Source organism: Ambystoma mexicanum, chromosome 3p (assembly GCF_040938575.1).
Source record: "Ambystoma mexicanum isolate Mex_15411 chromosome 3p, UKY_AmexF1_1, whole genome shotgun sequence".
Lineage (NCBI taxonomy): Eukaryota > Metazoa > Chordata > Amphibia > Caudata > Ambystomatidae > Ambystoma > Ambystoma mexicanum.
This window is the reverse complement of record NC_090925.1, coordinates 871,797,675-871,813,622: the sequence shown is the minus strand read 5'-3', so window position 1 is coordinate 871,813,622 and position 15,948 is coordinate 871,797,675. Positions and strand designations below refer to the sequence as shown.

General features: G+C 46.8%; 1 protein-coding gene across 2 annotated transcripts in view; it reads left to right on the top strand.

Annotated features, from left to right (window-relative positions):
* LOC138581034 (sulfotransferase 1 family member D1-like) overlaps positions 1-10,853 on the top strand; it is a 297,474-nt gene extending 286,621 nt beyond the window's left edge. For both annotated transcript variants that reach the window (XR_011304411.1, XM_069652058.1), the window contains one exon: positions 10,378-10,853. Coding sequence is in view for 1 of the 2 variants with exons in the window: in XM_069652058.1 (XP_069508159.1) it covers positions 10,378-10,490 (113 nt within the window). In the remaining variant the exon portion in view is untranslated. The remainder of the gene's footprint in view (positions 1-10,377) is intronic.
* Positions 10,854-15,948: the final 5,095 nt, after the last annotated feature.

Genomic DNA, 15,948 nt, shown 5'->3' with positions numbered 1-15,948 from the left:
ATTAATTTACACCTTTACAAAATGTATCAGTAAAATAATTCATATCAAATCACAATATATTGCGTACAACACAAAAAATACATTCATTTGTATATCAAAACTTATGAATCAACAGATTAAAATTCATCAAACACATAATACAAAAACACACATCTCATACTAATTGGGAAGTTCTACTCCACTTACAAATACTCACTACCAATAGAGTAGTTTAGCTCGTCATATTAGGTGGATGCCCATCTAACTTTCAAAGGACCTTCATATGCGTCAATATAAACCAAACAGAACAGTTGCCGCCCCTTTTAGATAATAGACCTCCTTAATGCCAGGTATAATACAGTTGTTGGTATAGATGCTATTTATGAACCAGTGAGGCATTTATGCCCTTTTTAGTATCCATCAATTTGTTTAATCGCCACAGATCTTTCTCAATCAGGTTCACAAGTCTCACAATTGCTAGCATGATAGAGTTAGACTTGCCCCACATACAGCGCAACCAGACCAACTGACGCTCAATACTAGAATTCGAGACAAAAAAAGCTCCCAAACAGCAGAACCTTTGCTGGTCAAAGTGGGTACAATACATAAGCAAGTGTTCCAAGGTTTCACACTCCCCCACCATAGAACAAAACCGACAGCAGTTCCACTGCCCCATCTCCTTATAACCTATCCAGTTACCAATATGATATCCCGTGTGAATAAGATTGAGGGGGACTCTCATGTATGTCCTCCTAGCGTGGTGGTCGGGAAAACACACTAGGTGTGGTAGGCGGGACAAAACGGCCTGCCTAAAGTTAGCATAGGTGCAAAATGAGGAATAGCCTGAAATTAAGTCAGCATTACAGACCCATGCATTCCTAAAAAATCTGGCTTTAACTTTCCGCGGAGAATCAATTAGGTCCTGTTGCGTCATATTCAAGGATCTCAATATCACCGACATATGTGATTTAAATTCAACCATAGAGGCAGGATGGTCCGCAATTAGCATTAGATTAAAGTCTTCATACAGAGAATTAACTGGAGGCGAGATCATTTTGCTAAGTGAGTTTAACCTGCACCAGTCATATTTGTCTGCCAAGGGATAAAGTCCCAGTTCGTGTATTAGAATTGGGTTGGGCAAATAACCGGGAAGGCCTAAGATCCTTTTCCAAATCTTACCTTGGAGGAGATTTAATAAAGGCCCCATATTTACCAAACAAGCATCCAAAGTGTAAAGTAAGATAGGTTCTACTTTCATGGTGTAGTAATGAAGCAAGGGCAATAGCGAGTATCTACAATACCTGGAAAAGATGATCCTCATCTGGGCAGCCAGCTGGCTAAGCTTAAATTCCAACACTAGTCGCCACTTGCCGACTGACATACCATTCGAAATATAGTAACCCAAGTACATAATCTCTTCCCTCATCATGATTGGGTGTGAGTTTACCACATACTTAAATCTCAAATTTTTCTTCTTGGGAGAGAAAGCTATTATGTGAGATTTATCAGAATTGACAGTCAAGTTGTTATGGGTGCAATACTCATGGAAAATGTTTAGTTTGTTTTGAAGCCCGAAGGGTACTTTGTCGAATAGGATGACGTTGTCGGCAAATGCTAACCAATGGAGACGCAGCTTGCCAAAAGATACCGGGAAGGTGTTTGTTCCCTTCCATATCTGGTCGATATCATCCAGGTATAAATTAAAAAGTACAGCGGCCAAATTGCAACCTTGCTTCATGCCAATTTTCGTCGGGATGCTGTCAGATAACAAGCCCTCTGAGTTGATGCGCACCCTATACGAAGTGTTTTGATGGAGAGCTGCTATTAACGCCACCAACTCTGAAGGGATACCATAGGACAACATCTTCTGCAAGAGCCGGTTGCGTAATACGCTGTCAAATGCCGCTGATAGATCTAAAGATGCCATGTAGATCGTACCATTTGGCTGAGCACGTGATGATGACAATAAGTGGGCAAGAATTGATGCATTAAGCTGTGTGCCCATAGCTCTGCGTAAACCAACCTGGGCTTTTGAAAGAATACCGTGGGCATTCACGTACAACTCCAATTCACACAATACCAGCCGTGCAAAGATTTTTGCTGAAGTGTCAATTAAGGCTATTGGCCTAAAGTTTAGCGGGTTGTTTAAAACACCCTTTTTGTGAATTGGGATGACAATTGCCGTAAGCCAGGAGGGAGGAATTGTCCCAGTTTGGTATATTAGCTGATAGCGTGAAAGCAAATACCTAGCCCAAAACTGGGGCTCATCCTTAAATACGCAGGGCGGCAGCCCATCAGGCCCAGCCGCTTTTGAAAATTTCAGTTGAGGAATTGCCTAAGCAATGTCCTTGAGTTCCCATGGACATACAGGGGGAAACCTCAGCTGTAAATTAATTGACTTGGAACTTCTATGTGAGTCCGGCAGCTTGTATTTCTGAAGGAAAAATATGTTCCATTCAGGGACCGAAATGGTGGCCACCATACGCTTGTCCACCTTACCCAAAGGGTTTCGTAGAATAGCCCATTGATCCCTCGTGTTTTTCTTACAGAGCAGATCAATCATCTGTTGGTTGGCACGATTATAAGCGGCATAGCGGAACAGCTTTAGCTTTGACCTGAAGCGGGCAACTATGAAGTTTTTTTCTTTTTTCAAGTTTGCCGACGAAAAGAGGATACCTCTTAATTTCCGAAGCTTAGCATTTTTTTTGGAGTTTTAGTTTGGCAATCTCTGCCTCATATGGGTGTGCAGTTTTTTGGAGGCTATTTTCGAGGCATTCCTTGGATAGGGTCACCAGATGTGTGCGAATCATCTTCAGATTTAAATCCTTGATTTGTTCCATGTTTCACAATGCTAGGTGCTCGTCGTGAATCACCAAGAGATCCCGATTTACACGAAACACCATTTTGTGACAGGTACTAGGATGCCATCTAACAGACAAAATAGACCTGTCGCTTTCCACCATGACGGCAGAATCCACAATTTCATATGCATCAAACCTCAGATGTAGGTGAGTGATCAGCATTTGATGGTCACTCAACCCCACACTCAACACTTTGATGCGGTCGAGCAGACCAGAGTATAACACTGATGCAAACACATAATCGATGAGAGAAGATAAGGTCCCACGCTTCCAAGAGATTATAGTGGTGTGGGTGGCAAATTGGATGGGATAGATGCCCCATCCTTCGAAAAAACTCACCCATCGATTACCTCTTCGAAAGGTTTGAGAGGCATATGAGGAGGAACAATCGGAAGGTCGGATGGTGCCTTCCAATTCCAAGTATGAATTCAGGTCACCCCCAATTATAATTTCATGGTTTGGACAAAGAAGAGCCGCAAGGCCCAATATTCGATTCAAATCCTCTAGGGCCATATCCAGTGAAACAACACTCGGATTCCAATAAATAGAGAGCAAAAGCAAAGACTGAATTTTACAATTGGTGAAAGACAACTCCACCAATATACATAACTCAGTTTTTTCCAAAGTGCGTGAGGCTACCTTCAGGGCATTATTGATGAGTATTGCATTGCCACCAGAAGGACGTCCCGAACAAAAACGTTGTGCGGGGGTGCTGTGGCATGTGTACCCATCAAACACTAGAGCCTCCAACGCCATTGTTTCCTGCAACAGTAAAATGTCAGGCCTCTGGTGTATGTTGACCCGCCAACGCCATGCCTTAAGATTACTCACACCACAGCAATTCCAGGATGCAATAGCAATCCCGTCGAGTTATGATTCCAACGTTGGAGGTTTCATGGCTGTTGCCACCTTAATCAGGGGCTCGAGCCATGACAGGCCACTTAGTGCTTGTGTGAGTGAGGCAAGTTGCAGGGTTAGTTGATTAGCATGGGACTCAAAAGGAGCCGCTGCCAAGCCTTCTACTCGTACAGTTGGAACTGGCATGACAAAGTCTAGAAAAGCCCAGGCGCGCTCCACATCCCCAAAGAGGCAAGGAGTAAGGCCCAGTAATTCGAAATTGTCTGTAAAGTCCAAAATCAATTTGGTTATCATCTGTGATTGGACTCTACACAGCACTCTCTGATTGTTATGGTTGGCAAGCTTTACCCAATCCAGGTCCTTTGGTGATAGGTTTCTTAGCGATGGAATCTGAAAAAATGAATTCATCAAAAAGGACCTGTTGATCCTGGCAGGGCCATTTATGTCTGGGTTACTGATCCATCCAAGTATTAGTTTCATCTCCTTGGGGGTTTCTGAAAAAGACAACTTGTCGACGGTTGGTTCCCCCAGAAAGGTCTTCCGTGCTGAATCTTCGTCACAGGAAACAATACAAGGAGGTACCACGAGTGCCTGCACATCCTCTGCAGTGGGAACAATATCATCCTTCACTTCATTCCATTGAGTGACAGATTCCTGTCCTGCTAGGTCGATTGCCTGGCCCTCAGGTCTTGGTGGCAAAATCGTTATCTCATTGGCCAATTTTGCATTAGTTGGAGTTTTTATTTCAACAATGGCTCACGTAGCCACATTCTTGCTTTCAATGTTAGAAAAAAAGCGATGCAGTTGGGGTTGCGACTTGGCGGATGCAACCCTGGGGGAACAGGTAGCAGACACCTGCACGTTGCCACCTTATAGTGCTTTAATCTGAAGGTGTTTTTTTACTTTCCTCGTTCAAGTCACGAAGATTCAGGGCCAGGTCATCCTGGCTATTCCCTATGCTGGAGCTCAGTGCTGGAATGGCTTCTATATTATGCTGTGGGCCCAGGACCCTAGTCACTTTTTTCGCCACTTGCTTCTGGAAAGCCTTTGCAAGGTTTAGGTGTTTTTGAGCTCTCAGGAAGGACTTCTTTGCCTTACGAGACGTGAAGTGCCTTCCATCTTGCTCTGCCGGAGACACCTCTGGCTCACATGGCAGTGGCGGAACGACAGAATCTAAGCAGGTCTGGCTGTCAATGATATCTGTCAGTGCAGCAGAGGGGCTGTCAGGTGTGTGTACGGCCCTTGTGATGGGCTCCATTCCTCCACCTGAGTGGTCGGGTCTTGCGGGGGTTGCGACTTCGCAGCCAACCTAAACAGTATGTTTTCAACCTGAAGGAGACGATCATGGTGGAGTTTAGCAACTTCCAGCAGATCTATGTCCTTAGCGTTGGCATGGTCCACCCCAGCATTATGTTCCCCTTGTAACACCTGCGAGTACGATCTTTGTGGCAGGTAGGCGTTTGGGTGCCCATTTTCCGTCTGTGAGCCTTGCGACCGTGAAAGAGGCAACGCAGAAGCGGATGTTGGTAGAGCTACAGCATTTGCCAGCATTTTTTCAAATTGTGAAAAATAAAATGCTTTTGATTACTCTTCTGAAAAAATAAATCCTTCCAGTCTAGCTATCTTTTCTTTCATAAAGGCTAAGGAGCCTTGCATTTCCCTTAGGGAGCAGTGGGTGAGCTCATGTCCCTTGTCCAAGAGGTTAAGTATTCGTGAGATGACAGGAAAATTGAGGGGGTCATTAGAGAAAGAGCCAGAAAGAGAAACCTCTGGAGTTGAAGATGACTGTGCCTCCTCTTTAGATGGAGGGAGGCCAGCTTCATCATTTCCCAGGGTAAAGACCTCCAATACACGAGGGGGGGGAATTCCCAGAGGGGTCTACGTATGCACCATGGGCAGAGTTGTGTTCAGGGGCCACCCCACCTCCCGCTCCCCTCGCTGGGGTGGATGGCAGGTCTCTTCCAAAGTTGCAGGATTTTATACAACCTAATTTGTCAGGTCGATGGAAATGAACTTGTTCATGAAAAGGAAAAGACCTGGACATGGGTGATGAGCGGCCCAAAGAGAGCCGCACCCTTTTGCCCAATTCACTCATAATAGTAGGCGCTAACATTGATGTATCCGATAAATGAGGGAAACGCTCATGCACTTGCCTGGGGTGAAATTGATATCAAGAACATGGGCAACATCACAAACCACGTCCCCATCGTTTCATTAGCTTCTTGGACAGAAAAGGTAGGGAGCTTTGCACCCGAGGGGAAGGCTGTTGACAGAGGCTCCAAGCACACGGCTTGGTCCTACGTTTTGGTGTTAACGAGGGCACCTTCTTGAGCCAAACTGGAAGCTTCCACATCAAACGAGGTAGGCATTGATAGTAACGACTTTTTGTGGGAAGGTAAAGGAGGAGAGGTAATGATGGACGGTTTGGATCCCCCTGACTTCCCAGAAGCTTTTGAAGAAGTAGCAGACTTAGAACCGCTTCTCAAGGCGCAGCTCATAATCTGCACTTGGAGCGGGCACCGACCAACACAAACTATAAAGAGGGTACCGTTGCGGGGATTAATGCCGGGGCAGCAAGCCGACTTCAACTGTGACCTAGTGCTACTACTCAAAACGGGACTATCAACCCCTCTCGCCTGCGCAGTACTAAAGTCCTATATATAAAAGTCAAAAAGAAAATTAAAATCAAAACAGAACAAGGATCATAAGAGAAAAAATACAAAGAAAAGGAGAGAGGGAAAAATAGCTAAGGACTCCACAGTAAGCAGAATTGTTGTTTGAACTAAACAGTGTTAGCAGCTACCCATACCAGACATCATAACAGAACAAGACATCATCAGAGAGTTTTTTTACAGTTGAAAGAACGTTTTCTCAGTTTTAACTATCCCAAGTACAACACACGTGTCCTCACAAAACGCTGTCTTTTTTGAGAATAGGAACCAGTACACCGTGAAACACCAGTGAGCCCCTAGCACTCAAGGATCAAAGGCGTGACGCCCGCAGTCTCCTGAGGCAATAAGGGGATGCTGGTGCGTCACATCCGGCGCCCAGCCCAAGTCTCCCGTCACCCCCAGATACAATTTCCTATGTTGCCCAACACCCTAAGTCAGCTTTACCAACAGTTTTCCTGTCCTACCACTCTGTCCTGGTGACCGAGCCCCAATCAGACAAAGACCCGCATCCAGGGTCGTCAATGCACACTCCAGTATAGAGCACTAGAGAACCAATAGGTTGTTAGCATTCAAAGCCCACTGCTGCTAATAGTCAAGTGTGATAATATGCTAACTCAGGCATAGCATGAGGGCCCGAATCACCCATGGCTTTCCACCCTTGATGCTTGCAGACCAGGTGGGTTAAGACCGTGGAGCCCGACGGCCCGCCCGCGCGAACAGCAAACAGTGCTTAGCTGGTGCTTCGCGGTGCGTAGCGCGGGTGCGCCGGGCTGTGGCTACTTAAAGGAGAGCGGGAGGCGTCACTCGGCAGGCGGGGCGGGGCCTCCTCTAACAGGAAACACCTTTGAAAAAATAAAATGGAGAAGGAGTGTTAGTCACACGGAGTGCCCAGCTGGTGTACAGTCACCACACACCACACAACCCCAATGGCACAACCTCAGTGGCACAACCTCAGTGGGCTTTAGTGGAAACAACACAGGGGGCACACAATCACCTCCTCAGAGTCAGGCAAGTTGGTGTCACTGACTAAGACGTCTTACCCAAAAGAAATTGATAGAGGAGCACCAAAGCTGCTCCGGCAAGTAAGGGCTGCAAGGCGGCTTCGGCTTCAGCAATTCCCAATAGTCCAAGAGCTGGGTGGCAGTAGTCAGTAGGCAGTAGGTAGCAAACAGTGCTTAGCTGGTGCTTTGCGGTGCGCGGCACGGGTGCACCGGGCTGTGGCTACTTGAAGGAGAGTGGGAGGCGTCACTCGGCAGGGGGGGCGGGGCCTCCTCTAACAGGAAACACCTCCTCAGAGTCAGGCAAGTCGGTGTCATTGACTAAGACGTCCTCCGCAAAAGAAATCGATGGAGGAGCACCAAAGCTGCTCCGGCAAGTAAGGGCTGCAAGGCGGCATCGGCAGCAGCAATTCCCAATAGTCCAAGTGCTGGGAGGCAGTAGGCAGCAAACAATGCTTAGCTGGTGATTCGCGGTGCGCAGCGCGGGTGCGCCGGGCTGTGGCTACTTGACGGAGAGCGGGAGTCGTCACTCGGCAGGGGGGGCGGGGCCTCCTCTAACAGGAAACACCTTCCGTACGCAACACCGAGCCACACATGGAGAAATGCAGAGCAGCAGACCCGAACACACATCAGTGTATCCCCTATCCTCTGTGGTGTCATTCTTGTCCTCGTCAGTTTTAATGATTTCCAACAGCAACAGATATTCTTGTCTGGACTCTGAAGGATCTTAATCTTTATGTTGATCATAATAGATGATATCTTCATTGTGGTCTGATTTATCAGTCGAGGGGGTAGCAGTGATAGAGATCTGTGATTTTCAAACACCTCACACTGTTTAACAACACTGTGTTTTGTTTTCCTCATCTTCAGTAGATAAGATCTGCACCTCTCCCATTCTGCCCCTAGAATAGTGGATTGTACTGGAATTTCTCCTCTTGGAGTATTGGTGGATGTTCATCTTGGTTGTGAAATAACAGTGCATATAGTCCAGAGCAACTTGTGATGGAGGTGTGGAATGTGAGTTGGATGATACCTGCAATTCACAATGTGCAATTCATGGATCCCAAGAGCACACAGCAATTGCTGATGCAGTTGTGCAGTACCACAAGCAGCATGTCTCCCGCAGCCTCTGCGTTGTTTGGGTGCTCCAGACATGTTGTTCAAATTCCAGTAACACAGTGATCCTTCTCATTGGGACCCCTGCTCCAGCTTTTCCCCTTTCACTCTGGCCCGCCTCCCTTGGCCCTGCGCCCTCACCCTTTTGTGAGGCAAATAACCTTGGCGTCATCTTTGACTCCACTCTCTCCTTCTCTCCACACATCACAGATGTCTCTAAAAAGTACCATTTTCAACTGCACCTCTTTAGAGGTATTCTACCTTTTCTCACCTTCCCCCACAAGCTCACTGTCTCCAGAGCCCTGGTTCTCTGTAAGCTGATTATTGCAACCGCCTCTTTCTCAATCTACCTAACTCTACCCTCCGCCCTCTGCAACTCATCCAAAACAGGACTGCAAGACTTATCCTTGGCCTTAAACCCATGGACCGCATCTCTCTGGCTCTGAAATTCCTCCACTAGCCTCCGGTGGCGGTAAGGATCAAGTTCAAGGCCCTCTGCATTGTCCACAAGGCCTTCTGGGGCTGGGGCCTGTATACTCTCCAACGCTCTCTTCCTAGGTACCTTCCTTCCAGAGCCCTCTGCTTGTCTACCTCCAAATCGCTACAGGTGATTCGCTACTCCAAGCAGATACTGGGTGGTAGATCTCTTTCCTCTGCAGGTGCCTCCCTCTGTAATGGCCTCCCTACCACTCTCTGCCTTGAGCCAGACCTCCTTAAGTTCCAGAAGCTCCTCAAGACCTTCCTTTTCTCCTCTTCCTTCTCTCTGCCTCTCCCCTGCTAACCTTTCCCCACCTCCTTTTCTCTCTGCCTTCCCTCTGCTATCCCCCCTTCCTCCTGCTGTTAGTTGACTGGCTGCCTGGTGCTCCTCTGAGTCATATAGGACACCTGCCCCCCCTGCCCAGTCCCTAGCACTTGCCTTCAGGCACTCCTGCAATGCCACCTGGCCTTCCTTGCACTTCCTGGGCATGTTCCCCTTGGAGGCCTTGCCTTCCTGCACTTATCCCAGCGCACTGTTCCACTGGGTGCACTTCTCCCCCTTCCCCTGCACTTCTTCTCTGCTCACTTGCACAATCTAAATGATACTAGACCTAGTAAGATCGTTTGTCTTGTCCTCTCCTTTTTCCCCTGCCTACCTGGTTGTGCCTTGAAACACTCGTGTGCAGGGGCATTATAACTAACCTATCAATTAATCAAATGTGTCATTCATTGATTGACTGGTATCTCCCACCTCTCTGAAGCTCTGCTACTTTCCCCTTCAAGAAACAGATAAGCGCAAGGTGCACACAAGCTGCTCTTGAGGATTCTATGCTCCTCCCAATTAACACCCGTTTGTCTAACGTTCAACCTGGTCCAATGACTCAAAATTCTGGGTAGTCGAAGTGCTAGTGAATAAGTTCATCCAAGCCAAGAAGAAAGGGTAAGTGGACACCCCCTTCCAGGCTCGGACTGGCCTAGAGGGCAATAGGCTCACGGTCGAATCAAAAATGCAAAATGCTCCTGTGGACCAGTTTTTTAGGGTAAAAGTGGGCCACTTTTTTGGGCATTGTGGGCCACTTTTATGAGTTACTTCACTATGCGACTAGTAGTTTTGACCATTGTTGCTAAATAAATATACTTTAAAATGCACAGTTTGTATCACATTTTATCAAAACACTGACCCTTGGGTACTATTCAAAACTTTTCACAAAAGGAGTGAACAGCCATTTGCAACGGTCGGACACTTTTGTATTGGTGCCGTAGACAATTTTATGGCCCAGGCCCCTTACACAGAAAAAAGGCAGGTGGTTATCCTTTTACTGCAGTGCTCAAAGCAAGGCAACAAAACAACCAAACGTCTAGTAGAAAGAGAATTAATTATTGCCGTTTTGACCACCTTCCTCTTTCTTCTCACAGGAATCGCCGGCGACTGGAAGAATGTTTTCACTGTGGCCCAGAATGAAAGGTTCGACGAAGATTATGAAAGGAAGATGGCGGGAAGCACGCTGCGCTTCCGGACGGAGATCTAATGGCGGCTTTTATCATTTCATGTGCTAGGGAGTGGTATAGACAGGGGGCGGCTTAAGGGGCAAAGCACAACCAGGTCACAATCTGCCAATCTGGTATGGCACACAACACGTTTACCATTGCCCTATAACTAAGTACATATGGTGCAGGCTCACCCTTTCGCAAATCATAGCTACGCCATTGCCACGGTAGGTTCTAGAAGGCAAATGCCCAGAAGTGAGCAACTGTTTATTTGACACGAGACTGACAGAACTTTGCGTCTCTTTTTCAGAACAGCTTTTTTTGATTCTGGACATGTGGTAAAATGTTTGGACACATGCCTTAAAGATGAATAAATCATGTCTTTAACGACATAATCTCCAAAATCTCTGTGTCATGACTGTTTGTGTCTTGTAGACCTTACCCTGTTAGTTATCAGATTCAAAATACATATCCTAGTCATAGAAGACCAGTAGAAAAGCTCCACTAAAGCTTTGACACCCAGTGACCAGGAATACCTTAAATCATAATAAACCAATTTTACGTGACACCTTTTAAAAATATACCATTTTAATACATGTGTCCTTTTTAGCTGATGTGTAATTATGGCGGGGAATGTGTGCGCGCGTGTGTGTCTGTTCAATCAGAGGAAAATATCTGTGTCCTGAAAAGCTGCGGGTTGTTTGTGGTGGCTGTTACTTCTACCTACAATCTGTTTCTCCAAACCAAAAAAGTGTCATTTTCTACTTACTTCGGAGTCCTACACATTGATTTACAAAGAGTTTATTGGGGATTGGAACATGAAGATTAATAGATTTACAGGGAAAGATGCAGTGAACGAAATCATAATTGGAAAGAAAAAAGAGGCAACATTACAAAAAAAGAGTAAGGACTCAAAGGGGAAAGGATGACTTGTGGAAAAACATACTTTTTTCACATTAAAAAGCAATTGTTTAGGTTTCCTCATGTTGCACTTTAGCAACACCTAGTGCAGCCCAAAACTATTGCCATGGAACAGTTGCAGCTGGTGAATATTTTTTATTGGAGTGGCATTCCCCTCAGCATAACCCTGGTTCCCTTACCCAGGTGATCCTCTCTCACCTGTTCACCCTTTGAGTTGTGAGAAACGAGCGCCCGTTCTTCCGTGGCCACTTGAATAAGGGGTTCCTGGGATCTACTTGGGAGAACACCCTCAGGTTTCTCACAATACCCTATGCACATTGCAAGGCTGTGGAAGCAAAACATCCTATACAGTAGAAAGATAGCAGAGTGTTTTCCATAATGAGTGGTGGGTTGGTGGCCAGTCATCCATTACACAAGAGATATCCCTAAATGTTAGTTGGAAAGAGTACAAATACATATCTGCCTTTCTGAAGTTCACTTTCCCTCCTTTTGTATGTTTCTGGCATTGTGATATGCTGAAAGGTGAACAGTCTGCGTGTGCCTTGGTTGCAATTGCTACCTCTGCTGTCAGTGTAACTGAAAGAGTCCCAGATGTCGCAGTCTATACACGACTGTGATTGTTTTGCTTTGTTTTTTTCTGTAGGTATGCTGTGCCTGTTTTGTGTAAGTACTTTAATGGCTGTTGTCTCCTGTAATGCTTCACACTTTGGGGCATTTAAAGCTGGACTTGGAATATGATAGCCCAAACCTTTTACGTTGCCAATGAAGGCAAGCGTCCCCAGATAGCACGATCCTCCCCGCAATGAGAGACAATGATGGACTCTCCCAGGATGGGAATAAGGCCAGGACAAAGTGCGGGTGAGCTTAAATGGGAGTCTATCAATCAAAATAGGGCATGCAAAGAACTCTGCAAACTCCGAGAGCGCTCTGTCTGACAATAGCAAAGACAGGCGTATATATTTACAAAAAACGTCATAAGAACCTACATACTATAGGGGGCACAAGTTTGTGGGGATTGGGTGGCGACGACTAGCTATAGGTGCTGCTGCGATGTGGTTTGCCGCGGCTGGAGGACATCACTGGTTACCCTCATGGGTTGGGCTGGGCCTGGCAGGTCAGCTGGGCTCATCCGGACGGTGTTGTTGTGCCAACCGTGATCAGTGTCAGAGATGAATGTCTTTCCTGACTTTTTGCCCTAGGGCCACGCACACCGCAGTCATTCAACATTGCAATATTATCTTCCCTGGTAAATCTTCCAATAGGTTATTCTACAGGTTAATGCAACACAGGAGGAATGCACCTAGAGTGGGGTCTGTTGGCGATTCATCAATACATGGTTACCACCGTCCTGTTGACCAGGTATCAGAGGTCGTGGGGTTGGGTCTCGGGGCATGGGACAGGCGGTCCATGTCATCATGTCTTGTTAGAAGTCATTATGGATGTGTTCTTGTAATGTTGCCATAATATTGGGTGTCCTAATTTTACAGGGGCCATTAACCTAAGGTGGGCTGGTGGGTCATGGAGCCTAAGAAAGGGCGCCTTTGGATCTGTGTTTTAAGGACGGGGTTTACTGCTGGGTTGTAAATAATTCAGGTGGCAGGCTGTGGCCTTGGGTGCTGCGGGGGAATGTGAATGCTTGAAGTGGCTCCAGCCGAGTTGGGGGAGGTGGAGCAGGGCAGCACAGGCCTCCGCTTTTTTGTCTGGCCGGCTTCACTGGGAGGAAGGGGGAATGGCCTTGCATGTGCTCGCAAAGGTATTTTCCTCGTGTGTTGTAGTCTTTAGGTGGAAGAGACATAAACATTCATATAATATACAACACTCATTGAGTCTTTCCAAAGCTCACGTTTTTGACATTGCTAGTGCCATCCATATGGCCAATTTGGGCACATTACTTGTACACTACATTTTTAACAACTACAACATTTTGTTATATACTTATACATACACGGTAAGTGAGGTAGTAGTAAGGTTGGTGGAGCACGCAGGAACAACCCGCCACTGAGACTGGCGGCAGTGGCACATAGAGGGCTTGGACACACATGTGGTGCATTTTCGTGCACCCCTTACATGAGCCCTCAATATGGTTACATTTGTTTTCCTTTGCACTCTAGCAGCATTAGTTCAGTTTTGGCGCGGTACCGTGGGGTGCAGTCTTCTTGATAACACACATAACATGAAAAACCACTCGGACGCTTTTACCATTTGCGCATAGCTACAGACATGTGGGTGCTTCATCCCTGATGTCCTATGAGCACCCATTCTGCCATTTTCATATATTTTGCAGGTTTTTTAGTCAGTGAGGTTGTGGAGAGAACGCTTTCATCACAGGTGGTTTGCTCATTAGTATTTGGGGACTTTGCTTTTGTCAGGGGACCATCGTACAGTTCTTTTCCACCCAGGCCCTGCTGGCCGGGTCATGCTGGAAACAGCGATACACTGCGGAAGGTGAAATGTTACAGTGTTGGTATCTAACACTAGCTCATGTCCGTCTGTTCGTGGGAACGGGCTCTTAGCGGATCTGCCAGGGAGCTGTGGCCACAGGGATAAGTGACAGTGTCCAAGGGTGGGGGCCGCGCTGCGGTGCACAGGGCTCAAGCCATTTTTATTAGACAAAATGGTTTCCAGGTCCTAGCTAAATTGAGCAGGTTTGGTCAATGTCTTCAGCCAGTGCCCCACCCACCACCTGGGCCCTGGTGGCAGGAAGGACAACTGATGAGCCATGAACCTCACCGGGGGAGAAAAGGCATGGGAGGGGGGTCTCCTGGACCAGTCCTCCCATACATTTCCCCCCTTTCGTTACTTAAGTAACAAATACTTTAAACCCTCCAACCTCCTGCACTCTTCCTCGTCAGCTATAGCGTCATCCCATGCAGAGTTGCCTTTTATGGGCATCCATGCCCTGCACACCCTCGCAGGCTTTCACCTCTTCTAGCATATTCATCTGGGGTACAGGTCAGGTATATACAACCGCTATCCCCTTCTAGGTCCACCCACACTTCCTCATACCACTCAAGTATACGGGGCTCTTTAATTGTAGTGTGCCATAACTTATCTACTATATTCTTGTCGTGGTATATGGGCACCATCTGGAATCTTCACGTGTAATCTGTTCCCGTTTGTACCTGTGCTTCCTGCATAGTTTGTATTGTACCGCGGGCGTTGCCCATTGTCACCATCATCATTGCACCATTCGGCACTGCGTTGGCACAACATCGAAGACCCACCTGGCATAGGCAAAAAATGAAAAGGAGGAACACTACAGCCAGCATCAAAAACTTGACAGTCATTCCCAGCCATGATGGGACCCAGGAGAAGATATTGTCGAAACATGTACTTTCTTCTGCTCCACCTTCCATTCTCATTCTTTCTCCTAGGTTATGTACTGCTTCGATCACATGGGACAGGGAGCCGTTATCTGCGTCTTCAGAAGGTACGAAAGTGCAACAGGCACTTCCAATTTTTCGGCAAACACCTCCGTCCATTGCTGTCACCAGGTCCAAGACATACCTGTTCTGCATGGTCATTAGCCGTAGTGCTCGCAGTTCCACTTTTATTACGTTAAGCCCTTCTTCAGTATCATTTGCCAGTTGGATCAGTTCCCAACGTGTGATTTGGAGCCACTTTGCATTTGCATGTGCCTGGATGCTTGGGACGAGTGAGGCGAAGAACGTTTCTGCAGAGCTGAATAATCGATATTTATCCGGGATCTGTGCCAGCAGTTCTGATGATGCTTTTGATATGTAGTTCGATGATCGTCTGTTTCGGGACAGCGCCCCTTCTTTGTTTCCGGAGGACAGGACATATACTTGTGATTCTGCAGTTGGTTGGGCCCCACTCTGTTGAGGTTTTCCTCGCGTCTCCTTGCCCCCATCAATGTGGCTTTCCGGTATTACCATTAGTGCGGAGTACAGGGTGGCCAATGAACAACTGCCACCCCAGGATTGTGGGAGGTGTAGGTATGCTTGGTTGCCACATACCCAATAGGTGTCCATTAGGGCCGCTGTCCCTTTTCTCATATCTGGGATGGTGAGGGTCTTGTTACAGTTCTTGTTTGCCCCCATGGTGGTTCTCCCGTCTCCCTTGAAACACAGTTCATAGTTTATTTCTTTCTGCAGCTTGAAGGGTTTTTTGATGGCCGTTACCCAAGTCAATTTTGAGATGTGTTCCTTCCATATGGGTTTGCATGTCTCTTCTATCCATTGCAGTTTCTCTGGTGCCACACCCCGCAGTGCTTCAGCCTTGCACATTATTTCTTCGTCCTTCCACTTGTTGTCCGAAAAAAGTGTCCCTTGTATTATAAAAAATGGCTCCTCCAAACATACCACTCCTACTGCCTTTGGGTAACAGGTCTTTTCGTACTGCAGCATCCTAAAAGTTACCTCATGTGCCTGGAAGGTGTTCTTAATCCTGCACAACGTGAGATAAAGGAGACACTGGGCATCGACAATAGGCAACTCTTTGGGTAACAATACTTTGGGTGTACCTGAAGCATGGGGAATGAGGGAGCAAACATAACAGCTCTCGTTCGTTGTTTGGTTAGCCGTTGCACTCATGTCCGCATACCATTTATTTGTCTGG